Raw genomic sequence first — 24239 nt, forward strand, 5'->3', positions numbered from 1 at the left:
AAAATCGATAATTCACCCATGCAGCACATCGGTAAACTAATTTTTTTCTACTGTATAACTGTCTAGCCTTCAGAAGTACAGATTCATGCTTCCACATCTGTGTGAAGAACATTACAACCGCTATTAATCAATCAAGCCAATCAAGTTTGTATTCTATTAACCTCCAAGCAATTGATCCTCTTTACACACTTTTTAAAACATCTCTGTATCTCCATGAATCTTAGTTGTGCATAAGTTTAAACACCTCTTATTGAGCTTATACAATTTAAAACATGTTTAATATTAAGCTTTTGGAATTCCCAATATCGACAATACTCCTTTTACATTAGGTTTCCACAAATACAAATACATGTAGATGTAATCACTGCAGTATTTTTTGTGTTAAACCACATTCATGTGTGAGCCACCAGTCATACATACCTGCATCATTGAGCCAAAAAATTTATAAATATCATCATTTGGTTGTATTTAAATTTTCTCTTATAAAAATTTAGTTAAATACTCTGTTATATGCCTTGGCACTTAAACACTTTTAAATCATTTAAAAATGTGTTCTACATGTTAGGGTAGTTTACTTCCTACGCAATATCTCCCTTTTTGATTATGTACTTCTGTATTTAATTTAATCTTGGATTACAGTAACAATTTCAAAATTTTTCACGTTATATTGTAACTGAAAATCACTGTCTGTTCTCAATATGTGGTATCCATGGGGAGATTCCAGGAAAGCAAATGGGAAAAGTCACCAATGTATTAAGTAAATATTATTAAGAACTTTACATAAAGGAATATTAAACATATAAGGCAACTTTTATCACCAATATTCTTGCTGAACTGCACTGTGATCTCAAATTGTCATCACCAAACCAAGTCTTATTCACAAGAGTTGCTACCTTTCATTTCACACCCATAAGACCTAATCAAGACGCTATCAAAAGTGAATGAAAATTTTTTTCTTGTTGTTGCTATTATAATACTTACTTCAAGCTATTGTGATGGTCCCTAACTAACAATTGCTTCAAGGATGACAATAATCTGTGAAGACTTTGAAATAGAGCCATGTAGAGAAGGATAGTTCATTGTCTTCTTGTAGATCAATTTGTACTCTGCAACAGTACTTCTATGACATAGGAAACACTGAACAATCAAGAGCCATTGACCATTTTTTCTTTATTATGACAAAGTTAATTCCAGAAGAAATATATATGGCAAATAATTTTTTTAAAAGAATTGTTCTGTCTTTTTTTTTCTTTAGTTCACATCAGACTTGTTCTTTATTACTTTTAAATCAAATTCACTTGGGGTTTACAAAACACTACCTCTCTCTCTCTCTCTATATATATATATATATGTATATGTGGGCTGGAGCGATAGCACTTTGAGTGGGTAGGGCATTTAACTTGGATGCAGCCAACATGGCCGACCTGAGTTCGATTCCTCCGCCCCTCTCAGAGAGCTTGGCAAGCTACTGAGAGTATCTCGTCTACACGACAAAGCCTGACAAGCTACTTGTGACATATTCGATATGCCAAACTCAGGAACAACAAGTCTCACAATGGAGACATTACTGGACCTGCTTGAGCAAATCGATGAACAACGGGAGGACAGTGACAGTGACAGTATATATCTGTATATATACATATATATATATATCTACATATGAAGGAGGCTTTGAAAGTATCATATGTGGATTCATAGCTGATTCTGCTAACATTTTTCTTGTCACTATTAGATAGGCCAAATCAATGTGATTCATTTCAAAGTGTCAGAGGTTTTAATCTGGGCCACTTTCCTCTTACCAAAACTGTATTGTGGGTTACACTACATCATTTCTCTAAGTGTTTCTTTTGTCACCTCTACAATCACAATATGCATATGACAAGATATAAACTATTAAAGTTGAAAAGCTTATAGCCTTTCCCTGATGTTACCTCTAAAAATGATTCATTGTGGGTGACCTCAGACGTTCTCTGTCCCTTAGTCATTAAATTTATACCAGCTAGAAAACCACTTTAGCAGCCTTTATAATGTTTAACCAACAGGAAGAAGGTTATAGAAAAGTGGCAGAAAAGGACAAGAAGGGGAAAATACTTTTCAGAGATTGGGGAATGTGTGTTTGAAGAGAGATTACTTTGGAGCAAGCACATTGATGATACTGAGAAATTGCTAATAAATAAACCATCACTTTCATGAACTGTTTCTAGGAATGGAAAGGGAAGGATTTGTGAAGTTTAAAATTTCACATGGAATACTTCCTTTTGGCCGAGATTGTGCTATGGGATTTAAAATTGTAGGTCACGGCCTTATCCAGTTCATAACCTCTTAGATAAAAATCCTCATGAACGAAAAAGAAAAGCCATGTGTGAAAACATTTCTTATTTTACCATACGCAGACAAAGGGAAGAGAAATGTCAACAACCCTATCTAATATTTTTTACTTTTCTTTGATTCTTTTTAGAATCCAATAGCCTTCTTTGGAGTATATTTCTGCAACATTTAAACATATCTAACCAACATTACAAAAGTAGGAATTTTGAGACTCTTTTGCAATTCATTAGTTTCACTTTAGTGTCCATAACTGGTCATGTAAAATTGGGGGTGATATAAAATAGGTAAAAAAAATAAATAAGTTTGCAAGTTTGTTTTTATTTGCAATATTTTTTATTTCTATATTTCTATATTCTTATATTTTTATTTCTATAATAGTCTCCAAATTGTATTCAAGTGATGTTTGGATCAATTATATATATATGTATATATAATTATTATCTAGTTCTTACTCTTGGCGAATCCAGCAGGCTACCAAGAGTATCCTGCCTGTATGCAGAGTCTGGCAAACTCCCCATGGTTTATTCGATATCCCAAAACCCAGTAACAATGATGGATCTCATCCCCCTGACCCTGAAAGAGCCTTGAATGTGGCACTTTCTAAAATCTCAAGGCTAGGACAAAATAGATGTTATTGGTGCCTGCTCAAGGAAATCGATGAACAATGGGATAACAGTGATATGGATACGGTGATATATAAATTTGCATATAATTTTTTATGTAAAGGCCCTCCTGTTGATCATCGATTTGCTCGAGCGGGCCCAGTAACGTCTCCATTGGAGACTTTGTTGTTACTGTGTCTGGCATATCGAATACTGAAGCTCTATGTAATCACATCTTTGAATAAAATAGATTTATTATATTCATTCCAAGTATTATCTAAAATATTTGTAGTTTGGGAATTAGTTTGTAAACACTTTGTAAAAAGAAGCAATAATAACAAATTTAAAATAAGTATAAAATTCTACCAAGGCAGTTTTCAAAAGGAGTTTAAGGTTGCTTAGACATATGTCATTGTTTACTTTGCCACTGTCCATTTTGTCAAATATTGTTGTATTTATGGAGCAAGAATATATTGAAATTTGAAATTATATTTTAAAATGGAGGTTTGAACCAGAGTGATAGTACAGTGGGTAAAGGTATATGCTTTGCATGTTTAGAAATCCTGGTGCCAAAACTAGTTCTATCCATGGAATCATGTAAGGTTACCTAAAAACCTCCAAATGTGACCACTGAGTGCAGGGTTATGAGTAAGAATAAACCCTAAAGTCTGCTGGACATAGATCCCCAAATCACTATCACTGTTATCCTGTTGTTTATCGATTTGCTCGAGCAGGCACCGGTAACATCTCCATTCATCCCTGTCTCGTACCGATTTTGTACTGGGGGCTCTTTCAGGGTCAGGGGAAAGAGGACTGACTGTCATTGTTACTGATTTTGGCATATCAAGTATGCCACGTGTAGCTTGCCAGGCTCTGCCGTGTGGGCTGGATATTCTCTATAGCTTGCCGGGCTCTCTGAGAGTGATGAACACTTTTGGAGCAGTCTCTAATGGGATTTAAACACATAAGTCCTTGGCACTTGGTTGAAAGATTAGGAATCACGCAGTGACAGCGCTTTTGGTCTGGCTTACATGTAATCTTCTCTATAGATGTGTATTTATTTATTTATTTTTGGCACCAGATAGTTGAGATTTTTGCCGGGGCTTCATGATGAACTTTACTACTACGAAATATTATACATAACTTGACACTGGTTGAAAAAATGGAAGAGGCTGACCCTATTCACAGGTTATGTTAAAAACATTGTTTTAGGTAAAAGTGAAAAAACTCAAAATTAATGCATTCCAACATTTTCCTATTGTGTATGTATATATACATATATATGGTATATATTCTATATTTAATTTGTTCTCTCAATTATTATATTTCTGTCCCTGGTACTAGAATAGCACCCATTACAATATAGGGGCTCAGGAATTATTATCATTCAATTATTTGTTTTTCATTGTTATTAAGGCTTACAATAGTATTAATATTTATGGTCTTCATACACAGTTACCACACCTCATTGCCACCAAAGTGCCAAGTCTATCAACATTATTTTGATAGATAATAACAATGAATATTTAAATGCTTTCTTATCCCTTTTTCACTTATCAAATTAGCGTTTACATAGTTCCAATATATTTTTTTTTAACTCAAGAAGTTTGAGTCTTATTTTTAAAAAATTGTCCCAGGAAAGGGAATATCTGAAAGATCACTCCACATTTCTGATATGCCTGAAAATAACTGGAGTGATGTCTAAAGTCCTATTGCTCCAAAACTCTTGATTTTCACTGAAACAGAAACTCTCTCTCACGTTCTTTCTTCGATAATTGAGTAATTGTGATGTCCTTCCTCAGGGACTGAATTAACATATGTCTAAAGTTATAGCCCATTCAACATCATCTCTTTATCTCCTTGGAAGTGACATCATGAGAATGAATAATGTGTGCGGTGCTGTGAGCCTTCTCAGAGCTTTTCACGGACAGTCTGGCCCCATTTGGAAACTTGCTTTACGCTGCTAGCCCGCTTTATGTGCCAAGAGCATATTAAACACTGTCAAATGTTATCCTGGTTCTGCAGGCACATCTCCTGCATTTTCCAGCTTTGTAGTGGAGACAGACCTATTTTTGTAGACCAGCTCACAAATTTTATGTGTGATCTGTAACAAATGACTATTCTGTATTCTCCCTCCACTATCATATTGCTAATATGCGGAAAACAATAGTACTCCATATTTTAGGGTACTAAGAGAGAATGGATGAATTACTCATGACACAAAGAAATCAGAAAATGCTAAATTAAGGGGATAATTACAGCTGCACAGTGGACTTCAGGGACAGGGGAACTCTCCTGTATATGTGGCCATAGGTTCCAAAGGCTTGTCAGGAGACAGGAATAAGATTAAACATGTGGAGAGACATTTCTGTCATTTCTATATTAATTTCAAAGAGTCGAGCCTTAGTTTCAAGATTAAAGTTTCCTGTGGTTAAATCCTTATCTCCCAAGTTTAACACAAAAGTAATTATTATAGTCCGCAAGGAAAAATAATCTGCCACTGATATTGAAAATTGTCAGTTCTTTGGAAATTGAAGAATTTCAAGATAATCAAATTCCCTATAACTTGAAAGATCTAGACTTTTCCCCTTGTTCTTTACTTTGTTAATTTCCTAGCACAGTGTGTTTATTTGTGTCTATACTTTTAAAAAATACCTTTACCTTCTCTCCCTGTACTTTACTTCTAAAGTTGTAATATCAGTAGCTTGCTAAACACAAGGAATTTTCCTAGCAACACTATTTCTACTCCATTAAGACCCTTCCAGGTTTTTTTTTTTTTTTTGTCAACTCACTCTATGAAACTTGTAAATAATTCCTAGAACTGGAAGTACCAGAGAGCTAAATTACCCTCTACTATATTGATGAATTTTTTCTGTTATATTTGAAGCCAAAGAAAAACACAAAGACTTTCTTCAGCTGTTTTTGCTCACCTGTAAAAAGGATGAAAATTTGTCTTTTAGAGAAAGCTTTTTCTTAGTTCTGGAAAGAACAGCCCAAATATTCAACCTTAGAGTATATGTGAATACATATATGATAAAGAATTTTTCCACCAATCCAATGGTTAAATTTTCTAACATCTAACAAGTTTTTGCCAATTCCTTTTGAATTGGCAAAACTTGGTACAAACCATAGTTGACACTAACTGTTCAAGCCTAGTTATGCTTTTCAACAATGCGTCTATTTCATCTGAAGCTTTATAAAAGAGAAGAGGGGGCTGAAAAAAGTACAGTTGGTAAGGCGCTTGCCTTCCATGTAGCTAACAAGGGTCTGATGTCTAGCATCCCATATGGTGCCCTGAGCACTGCCAGGAGTGATTCTGAGTGCAGAGCCAGGAGTAAGCCCTGAATATCACAAGTGTGACCCAAAAACTAAAACAGAGAGAGAGAGAAAGAGAGAGAGAAATAGAAAGAAAGAATAATTTTCTGGCATCAACATAGAATGTAGAGGCTACTAATAAAATTATGCCTGGCACAGACACCCTTTTTGAGGTCATGATCACGACGATCACGACCATCCTGTTGTTTGTCGATTGCCTCGAGCAGGCCCCAGTAACGTCTTCTTCCCCCTAGCCCTGATATTTTTTAAAAAGTGCCATATTCAAGGCTCCTTCAGGGTTAGGAGAATGAGACCCATCATTGTTACTGGTATTTGGCATATTGGGTACGCCACGGGGAGTTTGCCAGACTCTGCCATGTGGGCAGGTTACATTCGGTAGCCTGCCAGTTTGTCCATTTGCATTAACAAGTTTTGAAACTTGGCTGTATTTATATTTCAAAGGTGAAAACTTCACTAAGTTCTACAAATATAAAATATTATAAGACTTTTTTTTCTTTATCTAATTGATCAAGAACAGCACATAAGTTAACATTTAATAGATGGAGAGAGAGAGTGTAAGGCTGTAAATTAGAGATCTAATTTCTGTCCCCTGCACCACATGATCCTCTTAGCATCAATGGATATAGCCTGCAGGACTGCGTTCAAGCTTATATTATGCTATTGGCACAACCAACTCAGATAAGCAAAGACTAGCTTTGAAATGACATCCTTGTGGTGCTGAGAGATTATTGATAAACTAAGACATATTTGTGTAAATTTAAGCTATTTTTTTTTGTTCCAGAGAATGCAACAAATGCCTCCTATATTAGTATTTTATTTCAAGGGTCTGAAAAATTCATTTTGAGTAATCTAGACTACTTTTTATAAAGCCCTAATCTCCAGAAAAGTACAATATTTGAAAGCCTTTTATTAACATTTAAGGTTTCCTTTGCTATCTAAAATATTTCTCTGTGAGTCCCTGACCTTGAAATAAATTATAGTATAAGACATTTAACAGAGGAGGACCTTCAAGGATACTTACATACTTATCACTGTGCGTGTGTGTGTGTGTGTGTGTGTGTGTGTGTGTGTGTGTGCATGAGTCAGGGGGTGGAGATGTGTGATTATGATTCTTAAGAAAATTCAGAACATTCTCTTTCCTTTATGACAAATAAACCAATGAAACTTTAAAAACAGATGGATTCTTAAAAACTGGTAAGTTCAGAAACTGGGAATTTGGGACATAGGTGGTTTGTAGGTGTACCCAGTCAGGAAAATGATTTTCTTCTATCCTCTCATTTTTACTCCACTGTACCTAAACCAACCCAATCATAAGGATGATCCTCACTAATTCACCACACATAAGAACCAGCTACTTACAAACATCATTTCATTAGAAACAAAAAATGCTTCTACAAGTTCTGATGGTACAATGATGATATTCGACTCCTATAAGGGCTCCTAGAGTCGGAACATCAGAAATAGCTCTGAATCTACTAAGAACAAGACCAATGCCCATTTTAACCAAAAAGTATGTCCTTTGTAGTAATTGTTTGACATTTGAAAGCTTTAGAACATTTTGAAGTTCTTAATGATAAAATCAAAGAGATAATCTAGTATAGCACTGTAGCACTGTCCTCCCACTGTTCATCGATTTTCTCAAGTGGGCACCAGTAACGCTTTGTGAGACTTGCTGTTACTGTTTTTGGCATGTCAAATACGTCACCGGTAGCTTGCCACATTCTGTTGTGCAGGCAGGATACTCTGTAGCTTGCCAGGCTCTCCGAGAGAGACTAAGGAATCAAACCCAGGTCGTTCACGTGCAAGGCAAACACCCTACCAGCTATAGTTCTATAAATATATTTGAGTATTTTATGGTACAATAATCTTCCATTTCCACTAATTTGTTTTCCTTAAGTGCCAAAATATTTTCTAATCTAGAAAGAAATGTGAGAAAAAGGGATTAGAAAAACTCACATTTTATGTTAACTTGGGTCTCATCTTTAGTTTATAATTCAGAGTTTGAAAACTTGGTTTTATAACAAGTATTTCTGATCATTTCATCTAAATAATTTGGTAGATTATTGGATAGAAATTAATCTACTGATAGCTTACCAAATACACCCTTAGCTTTACTCCAGTGTAGCTACTAAATTGAGAAATGCAGTGACCAGAGAAATGGCACAGAGGGTGGGGCACTTTCAGTTGGCTGCACTCTGTTGTCTCCTTGACACCACTCATGGTCTCCTGAGCTCTGCTGGGACAGATCACTGAGTACAAAGCTAAGAGTAATCCCCGAGCACCAGTGGGCATGCCATCCACTCTCCCCAGGAAAAAAAAATAAAGGAAAGGAAAAAAATAGTATTCTAATTTTTTCCCTTTGCTCTTTGGGTTTTATGAGCACACGTAGAAGTCTCAGGGCTTACATCTAGTGTTATACTTGGGGATCTTTCTGGATAGGGCTCAAGAGGCCATACAGTATGCAAGGAATTCAACTCAGGTAAAACACATGCAAACTTAGCATCTTCACGCCCTTTTTTTTTTTATCTCTAGAGACCTATTCTAACGTCTTTATGATAATGAAGCAAAGTTATATATACATATATAAATATATTACTATCTCTTGTCAACAGTAATACTATTATAAAATGTACTGCAAGTCATATTATTATAAAATGCAAGTTACAAGGGCCAGCTGTGCAAGTCTATGGAATACACTGTCTTTCAATGCATCCAACAAATATTTTGAGAACAAATGAACATATATAATCACATGCGCACATAATCAACTAGACTGTAAAGTTTGCAAAAATACCATAAGGTATTTTCAATGAAAATATAATTAGAATGTGTGTAGTCTATTATTAGTTATATGGCTTGAGAAACAGTGCTTGAGAATGTTCTTTTTTATAAATCCTAAAATTAGAATCAAAGCATCCCCAGGGAAGGGGGTAGGTCAGTAATACACAGGTTAGTGTGTTTGTCTTATATGCTGTCATCCAAGCTTTGATCTCCATGTGAAATATGGTGTCATGAGCACCCTTATTAGTGATTCCTGAACAAAGAGTCAAGAATAAAATCTGAGAGTATTTGGGTAAGTACAGTCCTAAAACTGAAACAAAAAATCCTTTATAGTAATATAAGCAGCATCCATCCATAACAATAAATAAATGAATATTCTTCTATCCATGAAGCACTGATACGTAATATGAGGTCAAGTATGAAAAAATGTATAATGAACAGAGAAGGAAAAGAAAAATGAATAAAACAGTGCTTGCATTTTAATGTTGCACACATTTTCACACTATTTTTGGTGATTTATAAATTGAGATTTAAGGGATTTTAAATTGTGTTCAAAATACTGCTAATCAGAGGCTGGAGCAATAGCACAGCAGGTAGGGCATTTGCCTTGCACGCGGCCGACCCAAGTTCGATTCCCAGCATCCCACATGGTCCCCTGAGCATCGCCAGGAGTAATTCCTGAGTGCAGAGCCAGGAGTGACCCCTGTGCATCGCTGGGTGTGACCCAAAAAGAAAAAAAATACTGCTAATCACTTAAAATAAGCACATTCGAACTTATTGACACAACTGTCATGAAACAAGTAACTAAAAGGAATAAAAGTGTAAAGGAAAAAGAAGCAGAAAACAGTAAAACTCTTTAACAAGATTTAATATACCGTGCTATTTATTTGTTCAAATTTTATTTCAAGCTATGTTTCTTTTAAATGCATTGCCATATAGTGATATCCAGATATAAAAATTTCAAAGATAGCCATTGAGAGAAACTATAAAACTATGACTATCTTTATACACCAGATGTTCAATAAAATATCAGGCTTACCTAAAACGGAGTTGAGAAAGAGGTTGAATGGCTTCCGGTGTTTTGCTACAGAAAGAGCCACTAGATGCTTTGATTAATAGCGAGGCCAATCCATTTGGAAGTTGAATGGATTTGGTACAGCCTTGATTTAGGGCACTTGAATAGACTTCAAAGGTCCTTAGATATGTAAGTGAGGCAGAGTCAAGAGGAAGCATAAGATTTTAAATCTTAAATGCAGACCAAGTTTGAATTATGAACCTTATATCTCAAATGAACAGGAATTGATACTGAAAGCTCACACAATAGAAATAAATTATACCATGAAAACTGCATTATAATCTTCTCAAAAGCTACATGTCTCATAAAACAGAAATGTTGCACCATGCAAACATTTTAATGTGTCACTATAATATTATGATGTACTTTGCATTTTATTAGACACAATGGTTATGTACATGAATTAAAATACTAACTTAATATTGTGTTAATTGAGAAGCGATTGCAGATAAACTACTTTTTGCAATAAGATATACCAATAAGCTGTTATTTAAAGTTTTTTTTACTTCAGTCATTTTATTAATCAAAAATAAAATTACAGATAATTATAAAAATTGTATTGTCACTGCTTTTATATATATATGTGTATGTAAATACATATGTATAGATACAATAGAAATACATTGACAAATGTAGCTTATTTGTAAGACTTTTGGGCGCTTTAGTGGTAATATTCCCTTAAAAGCCTTGATTTTTTCTGAATTTCATTTTTGTAAGAGCTATTCTTTCACTTCCTTAACACTTGTCCTCTATTTGCAATAATGAATAGAATCAACTAAGTACTTTATCTCATCTCCTCTGGCTTTTTCCTTGTAAAGAAAAAAAAAACATTTCTACGTTCAAAAATCCAAAGAACATCTAAAAATAATTTCCCCTTATTCTACAATAAGCACTTATTTATGCTAACAGATTATTTCATTTTGGTCATGATCTGATTTGAACTATTAACGATTAACAACTAACTAATGTCATGCCAACTAACCTAACATCACATGTTTGGGATATTGAAATATTCTGCAGACACAGAGAAAAACCCCAGGAATGGGGGTGAACTTGCCAATTCCACACAGAGTTGTTCAAGCAGAGAATAATATCATTCCCACACAAATGTAAGCCCAAGTGGCATTAAAAAAAAAGATGCAGGAAGGTTAATTTTGTATGTTAGCTAGGACAGGGTATCCAACTATTTCTTCAAATCCTAGACAAGATGTTTCTGTGTAGATACTTTACTTGAAGGAAGAAAACATTTTAGTCAGAAAACTCTAAATAATTCAGGTTATCCTGCACAATATTGGTGTATCTTGTCTAATTTAATAAGACTTCACTAAAAACAAAGACTGATCTTCCCTGAACATAAAAGTAATTTGATCAGATTTCAACTTGAACTTTGAATCTTTCTGTCTTTATAACAAATCGGCCCTTGTTGCAGGTTTTGGAATTGTTCCTTCACAACTGCATAAGTTAATTTCTTACAATAAACATGCCTGTTTCAGTGTTTTATGTATTCATGTGTTTTCTTCTTGTAAAGGGAAACCTTGAGTAAAATAACACAAAATTATATAAAATTTTCCAGAAAAGAATTGATATTTGATATAAACAAGAATTAAGGACACATTTCTGGTCACAAAACTATCATCAAAGTTCCAAATCAAAACCAAACCGCTTCTGCATTAAATTATAATTTGCATGCAATTATTTGGTTCCCATCTTGCTTATTCTTGTAGCTGGAATTGATTGCTAAAACTCAGGGAGCAAACAGGGACCATCCTCATATAGTTACTCACCATTTACAGGGTGCCCTCATAATGAAACAACTAACTAATGTCATGCCAACTAACCTAACATCACATGTTTGGGATATTGAAATATTCTGCCGACACAGAGAAAAAACCCAGGAATGGGGGTGAACTTGCCAATTCCACAAAGAGTTGTTCAAGCAAAGAATAATATAATCCCCACACAAATGTAAGCACAAGTGGCATTAAAAGAAAAAGATTTAGGAAGACAACAATGATAGCGAAGAACCTGATATTTGTGTGTCTGTGTGTCTGTGTGCGTGTTTATGTGTGTGCTCACACACACATGAAGATTATCTTTATTTTGCTTCTATAGAGAATCTTCCTTAATAATCAGGAGTGTTTCTAGAACAGAGTTTTCCAAAGTGGTTGATACTTTCCTCTTAAGGTGATATAGAGATCGAGTAACCTTAGGAACAACTGGGAATACATTTTTGCTTGTATGTCTAAAGAAAATGGATTTCTAGGAAAACACTGAGTAACTTATTTACCACCTTAAAAGTAGGTGGTAAGCAAAATAGTTTTAGGAACCCTTGTCTGGACCTGCATTTCTTATCTGGGAGGCATATGGTCCCTGATGGTCCCCCACGATTGTCCAAAGGAGCTCTGATATGCAATTAGACACCACTTGGTAGGATAATGGAGCCATAGAAATGAAGCAAGGTTACAAGAGCCCACAGTTGGTAAAAGGTTGTGAAAGACTGGTCTAGAGGAACAGAGTCGTGATTTCCTTTTAAAATTATAGTCTAGGAAACATAGTTATAATAGTATTAACATTTATGATTTTATGTAGAAAATCACTGTTCCTCAACACCATGAAAGTTTCTGGGACCTTCAGCCACCATCCACAGGTCACCACTAGGTGACAACTTTGTTACTCTTCCACATCCCACACTGCTTGGCAGTCTGTTTTGTAAAGGTTGGGCTTTCTTTATTTGTTCTATTCTTTTTGGAGCTAATTCTGAAATCCAATTAAATTGAAATACAAGCATGACTGTCTTCTCACTGGATCACTGATAGACCATGACATGACATGACAATACAACTACAGAAAATATCACCATTCTTTACTATTAATTGGACACTGACGAGAAGAATTTGGCTGAACATGTGTATACTTTCTATAAAATTCTTGTCAAATCAGTGGCTATAATGATATTGATTGACTGCTCATGGTATCCTTAAATGTCTTGATTCATTTGAACTATAGTTATAAAACAACAGAATAGGTAGCTTCAAAACAACAATTTTTTTCTTGCACTTTTCTGGAAGCTGAAAGCTCCAAAGGCTTGGAGTAAGACCTAGAAATAGCCCAGGCTGCAGAATTTTCTACGATATTTTCACATGGTAGAAAATGCTAGAGACCTATGTGTATTTTGACATCTCTCAATCTCCCTGCTACTTGTGTTATCATGTTGGGCGTTAAGATTTTAAATGTATGTCTTGGGATGGGGGTTGGCATACATCCTCATACAAATTACTGAGAAAAGTAAAATGAGCCCTGATTTATTTAGAGATTTAAGTTCCCAGTTTAAAGTGCTATAAAAATTATCTGCTGATTTGTTTCCTTCCTGAAAGAAATTCTTACCTCGATATCCTCAGAAATGAGAATACTAATATAAAAGCTCAACTCGCGTCATGTAGGTAGCTGTGTTTTAGTATCAATTAACTTTATGACTATATAGTGACAGTTTTAAAATTGGTGTGTTCTGTGTGACATCACATGTTCCTGAAGTTTGTATACCTATGGGAGAACTTGATGAACCTTGGAACAATTCCTACATTCTACTGTGTCTCTTTACAAAGAAAACAACCTCTCCATCATCTTCAGTCCCAGTTAAATCAGAAAGTGGCCTCATCAGAGTCAGTTATCATGTGGCCCATTCTGATTTGTTTGGACCTACCCTTCATCATTTCATCTTGGGCTTCTAGATCTCTAATCAGATTCTATTCCTACCAGGGTGATAAGGATGAGTTATAAAGTGACCCATGAGGAGATTTAGTACAACAGAAAGAACTAGTTGGTTTGACTAACATATACAGCCAATAGTTTAAATCATATATGTGATAATAGAGATTAAAAATTCGACTACTGAAGTCAAAAGATAATTCAAAGAACAAAGCAGATGTGATGCATTTCTGAATCCTGGGTTCAGTTGCTGGTGATGGGTGATGCCCTGAGCACTTCTGGGAGTGACCACTGAAGATCAGACTGGACATAGACCCTGAGCATATCTGGATATGATCCAACATCCCCCACCTGCCACAACACATACATGCACACATCTCCCACAACTCTCCAACATACATACACACAATGCTATTCAACACGGTGTTGAAAGGGAAATAAGGGCAGATGGTGTTAACTTTTATACTTTTAGTTTGAGGGCCTTACCCAGGGGTGCTCTGGGATTATTCTTGGCTCTATACCCAGGAATCACTTCTGGTAAGGATGTGGGTACCATGTATGGTGCTTGGAAAGGAAAGTGCAAGGCTGTGTACAAGATAAGAGCCCCACCAATGGTACTGTCGCAAATGCTCTGAATTGATTTATATGGGGCAACAATGCAGATATAAATTTAATATTGCTTAGGATGCTAGAATCCACTTTATCAATTATCTTGGTTAAACCACAGAATAACATGTTCTTATTGTAAATTAGTTTTAAATCTCAGACTTGAAGTGTCTTACTGCAAGAGAAAGGAATCAAAGTAGGGAAAGTGAAACACTAACATGCTTCTTATTCAAAAGCTACTTATCTACCATGAGAGGTTGTAGAGGCTACATTCCTCATCAGGACAGAGAAAAAACTACGTCTGAGCAGGGTGTTTCTAAAGCAGCTCTTTTTTTTTCTGGAGACTAGAACTTACACTGGAACTGTCACAACATTGAGAAATGTCAATGGAAGGACTTAACTAGAAGGCAGTGTAACAGGGATCAAGTGGAGGCACTTCACGGTCAAGTGCACTTATGTCCTTGTAATGGGCAGGATAGAGAAACCAGCGATCCTGAGAATCTGACTCCTAAGGGCCAAGGCCATTCTCTAGTCGATCATTATGCTTTTAGAAGCAAAATAGATAAGAAGCCTATTCGATTCTTATCTTGTCAGTACAAGTAGAAAAATTCTCTGGGTCATGACTAGCACTGTCCTGTAGCTCTGTCCTCCCATTGTTCATGGATTTGCTGGAGTGGCCACCAGTAATGTCTCCATTGTGAGACTTGTTACTGTTTTTAGCATATCGAATATGGCATGGGTAGCTTGCCAGGCTTTGCTGTGGAGGTGGGATACTCTTGGTAGCATGCAGGGGGGTCTCCAAGAGGAGTGGAGGAATCGAACCCGGGTTGGATGCCTGCAAAGCAAATACCCTATCCGCTATGCTATCACTCCAGCCTGTCAAACCTAAGCAACAAAAAGATAATCATTTGGGACCAGAGGCATATTAGAGTAGGTAAGGCGTTTGCCTTCTACGTGACTGACCTTTTACATTCCATGGCATCACATACGGTTCCTTGATTATCTGAGTACTCCTTGGGGCACAGAGCAAGGAGTAAGCCTGGGGCAGAGCAAAAATGTGTTCTCAAGGCCAAAAATAAATAAAACAAGAGGCAGGGTGGGATGGGGTGATGGGGGGTGGGAGGGATACTGGGACCGTGGTGGTCGAAAATGGGCACTGGTGGAGGGATGGGTGTTTGATCATTGTACAGTTGAAACCCAAGCACAAAAATTTGTAAATCTACAACTGTACCTCATGGTGTTTCACTAACAATTTTTTTTTTAAAAACGTAAATAATGGAGAATGGGCACTGGTGGAGGAATGGGCACTGGATCATTGTATAACTGAAACCCAAGCACAAAAATTTGTAAGTTTACAACTGTACCACATGGTGTTTCACTAATAAAAATTTTTAAAAAATAAAAATGAGCATGTTTAAGCTTTAAAAAAATAAATAAATAAAACAATAACAAATAAATAAAACTGAAAAGAGAATCATGAAAATGGGAGTATGGCTCAAGTGGTAGAGCTTATGCTTAGAATGTGTGATAGTCAAAATATAACTCTCAGCACCTCATACGCCCAAAACCTAGTGCTACCATATATGGGCCATACTGGGAAAGAAATATTCAAACAGAGAGAGACAGAGGCAGAGAGACTGAGTCAATCTCCAAACTTCTCAGTTTACAGATCCAGAACCCTTTGGAAGAAAGTTCTAAACCCTTGAAAATTTTCGACCAACGTTTCACTCAAACTCTACTGTTGAGGCCAGGAATATAGGTCAAGCTGAGGAGCACATGTTTGAGCACGTGTGAGGCCTTGCGTTGTACCTTTGGTTATCTGAATATATACTGTTCATTTTCCCTCAAACTTTCCACAGGAACATTTTTACTAACATGATTAAATATAGAAAAATTAAAATTATCAGACCTTTAGGGGATCATTAATTACTGGCTCTGAAGTGACAATAATTTCAGAAGAACAAAAATGTCACCATGGTTCACCAGTTAGAGAGGAGACTTGTGAAGGTCAGGTTATCAATGGAACATTAACCAGCTGCATATTTCAGTGGAACTGAATCAATACAATGGGACCTTAACTGCAATACAAAATTATTTCCCCCTTACACAAGACATAGTTGGGGACAATTCTAATTAATAAATTTCCTAATTTTATATATAGATTTGCAACATATATGTGTGTATATCTATCTATCTATCTATCTATCTATCTATCTATTTATCTATCATCTCTCTCTATATATATATGCAAACAGAAAAGAGCAAAAATAAATGGCTGGGGCATAGGAGTATCAATAGAAGTGATGTACTCAGTGTTGTTTTGCTACACACACACACACACACACACCTACACACACACACACACACACACACCTTTCCCGTGTTTCCAGTCTTTTACATACATACGCCTTTACCGAGTTTCCAGTCTTTTGGCCTCCGTGCAGCTTTTGAAGTAACGTCTACACAATCATACAATGAATCAATTATTATACATGTTTTTTTCAATTATCACCATGCATTTCTATAAAACTATGGGACTATTTTGAAAAATTTCAACATAATATTGACAAATTAATATGTTTTTTCTGGATAAACTACTTTTCTGGTAAGACTATTTTGGTGTATTAAAATTTTCAAACTAATCCAGATACAGGTCAAACTTTTATGGACTAAAAATAGAAATAAGTTATAAATTGGGCCTAGACATATAAGATTAAAACATTAAATCCTGTATTAAAGATGCATGTGTATATATTTAGGTTTCATATTGTCCTTTTACAAATTCATAAATAGCCTTAAAAGCCTCTAACAAGTAGGTCATTTAAGAAGCATGAGTGAATCAAATAACCCAGAACCAAAATTCTAATTTTTTGTAACTTTTACAGGGAAAGAGAAGGAAGGAATTCTAGCCACGCAACAATGCTAATAACAGTTGAGAATAGTTATTCCGGTGAGTTTTCCCCATGGGCATCTTGTTAAACATTCCCAGAATAACTGAGAAATAGCGTACATATACTTTTTATGACTTCCGCCTGGTTTAATTTCATGTCTTACTTAATAATTAAAACAAAAGATATAATAATTTCATTAAAGATCACAAGAGAAAATGGAAGCAAATAGGGATTGAATGATATTCCAAAGCTTACCCAGGCCAATGATTCAGGAAGAAAAAATCAAGTCACGGGTTTGTTCAACTCCTGTGCAAAACAGCCATACAAAATACACAACGCACAATCCCCTTTGTTAGCAAGTGCTTTGCAAAATAAACAGGCCATTACCTTTCCCACATATTGAGGTTCGGAGCCCATGTATTCCTCCAGCACAAAAAATTGATTCCATACCCAGCCACGTTTAACTCGGTGTAAATGCGATGTCCGCCCTGGCAGGTGAATATCATTTTCTCTTGGTTCGGTAACTAAAGTCTGTCGTGGCTGGGGTTGCAGTGGTGTTAGGAGACCTCCATCAAACAGGACCCAGAGAAGCAGGGATAAACAGTTCCTTGTAAGCATTGGCGAAGGCTTTCCTACAGCTGAGGAATTAAAAACTCCAGCCCTTAGAGCAGAGTTGTGGACTCCAGGTTTGAGCAGTCTGCGGGCTCCACCACTTAATGCTCTGTTTTATTGCAGAACTAATAATGCAGGCATTAATCTTTTGGATGAAAAGCCTTCAGATGTATTATATTCCATCTATAGGGACCTATAAAACAGATGAACAAAAATGCATTAAATTAATAGAAGTATTTGATGAGAGTGATGAAAAATTTCATTTCATCAACAGCATTTAAAGAAAAAGAGCGAAGACTTTAAAATAATTGTACGGGTAAATAACTCCAGCTATTTCATCTGTCAGCTTGGATAAATTAAGCCTTATTTATTTTTTTCTTTACATTGGTTTTGAGGTCGTTGCCAAGAGTATGCAGGATTTACTCCTGAGCTCTGTGCTCAGAGATAATTCCCAGTGATCAGCTCAGCACCATGTGCTATGTGGGGGTAACACCTGGGCCAGTCCCATGTGAGACAAATACTTTAGTCCTGTACTCTTTCAGGCCCCAACTAAGGTGTTGTTTTTTTTCTTTCAGATTTGGAAAAAAAAACATTGATTACAATGAAGAAAATGAATGAGTTATAATTATTATTTAATAATTACTATAAGGACAAAAACAAATCACTAATGTAATATAAACTAAGAGTATCATTTCTCAACATTATCTTCATTTGGGGCTGGAGATTTCTTGATATTGGTAAACATATTGCACATCTTAAAGTTTGTAAATACTAGATCTTTTCACTATTTCCCTGGAGTGAACAAATAGAAGGAAATTTGTAAGAAGAACTTCATTTAGCACATAAGTTGCATGGACAATATAAAAGAGCCACTGATATTCTGCCACCCTCGAGAACATCATGAGACGACTGGAATGGGAAAACATGGGAGTGAAGATAGATGGTCGGCAACTACACCACCTCCGCTTTGCTGATGACATCGTTCTAATAACACCAAACATCAGCCAAGCGGCACAAATGCTGGCCAACTTTGACCGTGAGTGTGGAAAGGTAGGACTACAGCTGAATCTTACGAAGACAATGTTTATGAGAAACAGCCTTGTTCCTGATGCTCCATTCGCTCTCAACGGAACCACCATCTCCGAATGCAACAGTTATATATACTTAGGTCGAGAAATCAACATGATGAATGACCTGGCACCTGAGTTGCGCAGGAGGAAGAGAGCGGCTTGGAATGCCTTCAAGAGCATTGAAGAAATAACTAAAAGGACAAAGAACCTCCAACTACGAGCACATCTCTTTGATTCCACTATTCTTCCTGCATTAACATATGCCTCAGAGACCTGGGCCCTACGAAAACAGGATGAGGACGCTATTCGGGTCTCTCAAAGAGGAATCGAAAGAACTATGCTTGGAATATCACGATTCACTCAAATGAGAGATAGAATCCGGAGTTCTGATCTTCGTCAACGCTCAAGAATCAGGGACGCTGTCTCATTTGCCAAGACATCAAAAATCAGATGGGCTGGACACGTAATGAGGTTTACAGACAACCGCTGGACTAGAGCCATTACTGATTGGATTCCACGAGACATCAAAAGATCACATGGACGCCCATCTATAAGATGGTCAGACTTCTTCGTCAAGACCCTAAATGATCGGTTTGAGGGTCTACATGTTCCTAAAACGAACAGATACCATTGGGCTACACTAGCACGCAACCGGGATGAATGGAGACGTTACTGGCACCCGCTCGAATAAATCGATGAATAACGGGGATTAAGTGATTAAGTGATAAGTGAAGTGATATTCTGACAATAAGCAGAGAAAGAAAAGGATTGTTGGAGTCTGAGTCTTTTTATGCACTTAGCACTAAGTGATTTAGCACTAAGGCACAATGTCCATGGCCTGTCAGATTCCAATGTGGAAGACCATTCACTATTGGCTATAATATATATATATTATAGGTATACATATTATACATTGATATAGTGTGCTTCCTATAAATGTAAATAAATAAATTATGTATAGTGCTTCAAAGTGAGAGTTCAAAAATGAATTCACATTTAATTATACATCTAAAACATGCCATTTTGTCAGACTTTCATTTGGATTTCATCCTAGTACTTGTTCAGTTATATATGATATTTGTATACACTAAAAAATATGAAATTCATTTTCTCACAAGTGCCAAAATGTAAACCTTTATTGTGTTAATTATCTATTTGTTCATATGTGATTACATAACGGAAATTTGACAATCTGAAGCTACAATATACTCTACTTTGAAATTTTACTAAAGGGGCCGGAGCAATAGCACAGCAGGTAGGGTGTTTGCCTTGCACACAGCCAACCCGGGTTCGATTCCCAGCATCCCATATGGTCCCCTGAGTACCGCCAGGAGTGATTCCTAAGTTTATGCCAGGAGTAACCCCTGAGCATCGCCAGGTGTGGCCCCCAAAACAAAAATAAATAAATAAATAAAATAAAATTTTACTATAAATTTCAAAGAATCAATAAGAACAGAACATATATTACTATATTAATTTTGTATTCTGCCCTATCATAATATTGAACACTTTATATAAAACAACAACTCAAATAACTATATACTCAAATTTATTTCACATGCATATTCATTTTGTGTCTCCTAGGAAATTAAAATTTTTTATAAAGTTATATTTCTTCATCTTCTCTTTTGTCTCCTTCTCCATCTGCTCCTCCTCTTTTTCTCTGCCTCCCAATCCCTCTTATTCTCCTTGTTTTGGGGCCATTTTCAGGCCTTACTGTTGGTGCTGTGCTCCAGAATCACTCTGAAGTGATTGAGGTATCCCATATGGTGCTGAGGATCAAACTCAAGTCACCCACCTGCCTTACCTACTGTGCTATTGCTCTGACCCTAAAGACATACTTCTAGTGTGAATTATTTTCCATTAAATGTCATTTTTATAAATAGTTGAGATGAAATAATAACTATGATATTTACTTAAGTATTTTGTTCTTTATGTTCAAACTTGAATATCTAACATGAACTAGATTCTGTTTTTGTAACAAGATATTTAGAGATTAAAGAATAACTTTAGCCTCTGTGTGCTCAGTGCAAATATTTCCCCTACTCTTCTCTGTTTAAATTGCTAATAGCAATGCATTCTAGTTTCTTAAACTCTCCCTCTCTTCCATGCTTCTTCTCATGCTCACGCCAATCCTGCTCCAGACCTGCACAGAACACTTAGAACGTGCAAAACAAAATAAAACAAAACAAGTTGAATGCAGGAATTCTAACTTTTCAATTTAATCTAGTTCATAGAAATAGGCTGTATTTTTTTTTTAGTGAGACATTATGAGGTACAGTTGTAGACTTACAAATTTTTGTGCTTGGGTTTCAGTTATACAATGATCAAATACCCATCCCTCCACCTTCTTGTTTCATTGTTTTCTTCTTCATATTTTTGAGAGTGTGTACCACAAACTCACAGTTTGTAGGAGGAAAGAAGAAATTGGATTACATTTGATGATGATTTTGAGGGATTTTATGTGTAAGAGTGTTTCATGAGAAATCACTGACATTTAAGATCGCATTTTTAGGCAATTTCTTTTCTGTTTTATAAGCTCGACATCCGACTATATTCACAATCATAACGATCAGTCTGGTTCTAGCTATTCATTTGCCTTCATGTCAAAGTTATCTTAAAGCTCAATCTTGGATTCCTGACTTGTAAGTAGCCTCTTTTAAATTCCATATAAGGGGATTAGCCAATCAATGATTTTGTAAGTAGATAGATAATAATATGACAATAACAGGAAAAGTATGCATATTTTTCATAAGGTAATTCCCAGCACATTAAAAAATCACATAACTCAAAACAACAGCTAACCTATACATTATAATAAGGTTTAGGTTAACTGAAGCCATGGAAGAGAAGAAAACAGAACATGATTTTCATTTCTCTCATGCTCACATTCTGTCTTTTATTTTATTTCACTTTGTACATATGCTCCCAAGAAGGCTGATCCTTGCTAAAAAGTATATATAGATATATATATATATATAGCAAATATAAGTGCAATATATGTATAGTAAATATAAATGTATAAATATATTTTAAATATAAATATATAAAATATATTTTACAAATATAAATATATTTCAGAGATATTTGTTAATAGTTTATTTTGGGTAATATTCTACTAGATGGTGAAAATATAATTCATGGAGGTCTCCACATAATCTTGCGTTATTTTTTGAATACTGACATTTCTATGACAATGTTGAGTAATGTGATTCTGAAAACATCACTCTCTTCCATACTTCTTATTGTTGCTAATAGTATAGCATTAAATATTTGAAAGTCATTTCTAAAATTCAGGACTTTTAAAAAATTTGGGGGTGCCATATCAATTGGTGATCAGGTATTGTCTGAGTGGTTCCACGCTCATGAAGAACATCCAGTGTGGACCATGCATGATATTGCAGCTCAAACCCAGAAATAGGAGTATTAGAACTAAATTCCAATTTTTTTTCAAACCAACTAGGTATTTCATTATTGGATATCTGAAGTTTTCTTGCACTTTCGGAATTCGTCAAAATTAGGAGACTTAAATTATCATATTAAAGCATTATCTTTGAAGTCAAAGGATTCGGCACAATTTGTATAACTCAACAGGTTGTAAGTATAGATATATAATTTGAGGGATAGTGAGAAACAAGTGCAACAATTCGCAGGACCAGTGACTTAACAAAATATGATGGAGTCCAAAATGCAGAAATGCCACAGCTAGAGAGGCAGGCAACCCAGAAAAAGTATGCAAAAAGAGAAACACACAGTGTCCCTAGCTGGTCAAACTACTTCAAAACTAGCTTGCATGAGGGAAGGAGAGATGCAATGCTGGCTTGATGGGCTTCACATCTCTGAATTTGAGGACTACTTACACATGGGCATAGCAAAAAGAAATTAGAATAATATAAATAAAATGATTGACCTTGGAGCATGGCAAATCTGAGGAATCATTTTTAATGAAGTCAGAGAATAGTTTCATGCTCAGAAACTACTGAATAGACGTTGAATTGTGGGCACACAATCATCAACGTTCTTTTCTGTGTGGGGCGATATCGGAAAGAAAAAAAGTGTTTTGAGGTCTATGTTTGGATCCGCACCTAGCCATGCTCAGGGTTCAAGCCTTGCTCTGGACCACAAGCTTTGCCAGATAGAACTGGAGTTGAGAGCAGACAAAACAAGTATCTCCATCCTTGTCCTATCTTTTTAACCCCAGGATAAAACCCCAGGATAAAATGCTTTTTAATCTCACCACTGTAATTGATTGATACATGCAGTTTCTAACTCATATACTGTGTTCTAATCTGAAGATTCATTTTAGGATTTTGAAACTCATTTGTTTCAAAATGTCTGCTCGTCAAAAGAATTCATGAGCAGACATTATTTTCAGTCTATTATGTCCAACTCTGTACACAGTTGGCACCCAGAAGTTTCTAAAGTGTTTTGTCACAAACAACTAATGTTAGGGAAATGAAAGTCTTGAGATTCTTTGGTGAAATGAATTAAGTGGTTCAGTTCATGAGGCAATGGCTAAAGTCCAAGAAAGATTGTCCTGAGTCACTGACCTGGGCATACTTGGCTGAGGTCAATGGGATTATTATAAAAGCAAGAATAGAAAGCATATTTTGAGGTATGAGCACCGTCAATGACAGCATGAATACTAAGGAAGACTTGGTAGCAAAACATTGCCAAAGGAATACTCAGTTCATCTAGTGGAGTATACCTACACCCAAAGGAAATTTGACGCTCTAGTGTCGCAAAGCCTTCATTCCCACTCCTCTATTCTATAAACAGACCCAGAAGACAGAAAAGGAGAGTTTTATATGTGACTATCATCCCTAAGCTTTTGTATATTGAAAAAGACTTTTCAAATGCCTCTGGAATCATATACACCTTCTAATGTAAGGCTTGCTATTTTTTTATTTGTTTTAATGGAAATTCCCCCTTAAAAATCATATTTTCAAAGAGTCAGAAAATATTGTAAGGGCTAAGGCACGTACTTTCCAAGCAGCTGAGCCCAGGGCAGTTCCCGGTACCTCATGGCTACTGAGCATTGCAAGTCAACTGCTGATGGAAGCCTGAAGGACTCTGAACAACAGGAGGGGCGTTCTGGGTAATTAGTCTGGGTAATTAGTCTCTCCTGGCATTGATAACCATAGGCATGATTGACCAAGAGTCATAAGGGAGAGTCGCCCATGTCTACCAAGTATCCCAGTTGTCCCTGGACAAGGCAAGCACCCTACCTGCT

At 36.0% G+C, this 24239-nt stretch overlaps 1 protein-coding gene across 1 annotated transcript in view; it reads right to left on the bottom strand.

Moving 5' to 3' along the window:
- The window catches only part of CDH12 (cadherin 12), a 436383-nt gene that overhangs the window by 293100 nt on the left and 119044 nt on the right, over positions 1-24239 (bottom strand). Inside the window, exon 2 of the mRNA XM_056108950.1 lies at positions 17712-18129. Coding sequence (XP_055964925.1) covers positions 17712-17942 — 231 coding nt within the window. The 5' untranslated portion in view covers positions 17943-18129. The remainder of the gene's footprint in view (positions 1-17711; positions 18130-24239) is intronic.

Source organism: Sorex fumeus, unplaced genomic scaffold (genome assembly GCF_029834395.1).
Source record: "Sorex fumeus unplaced genomic scaffold, SorFum_2.1 ptg000240l, whole genome shotgun sequence".
NCBI classification, from domain to species: domain Eukaryota; kingdom Metazoa; phylum Chordata; class Mammalia; order Eulipotyphla; family Soricidae; genus Sorex; species Sorex fumeus.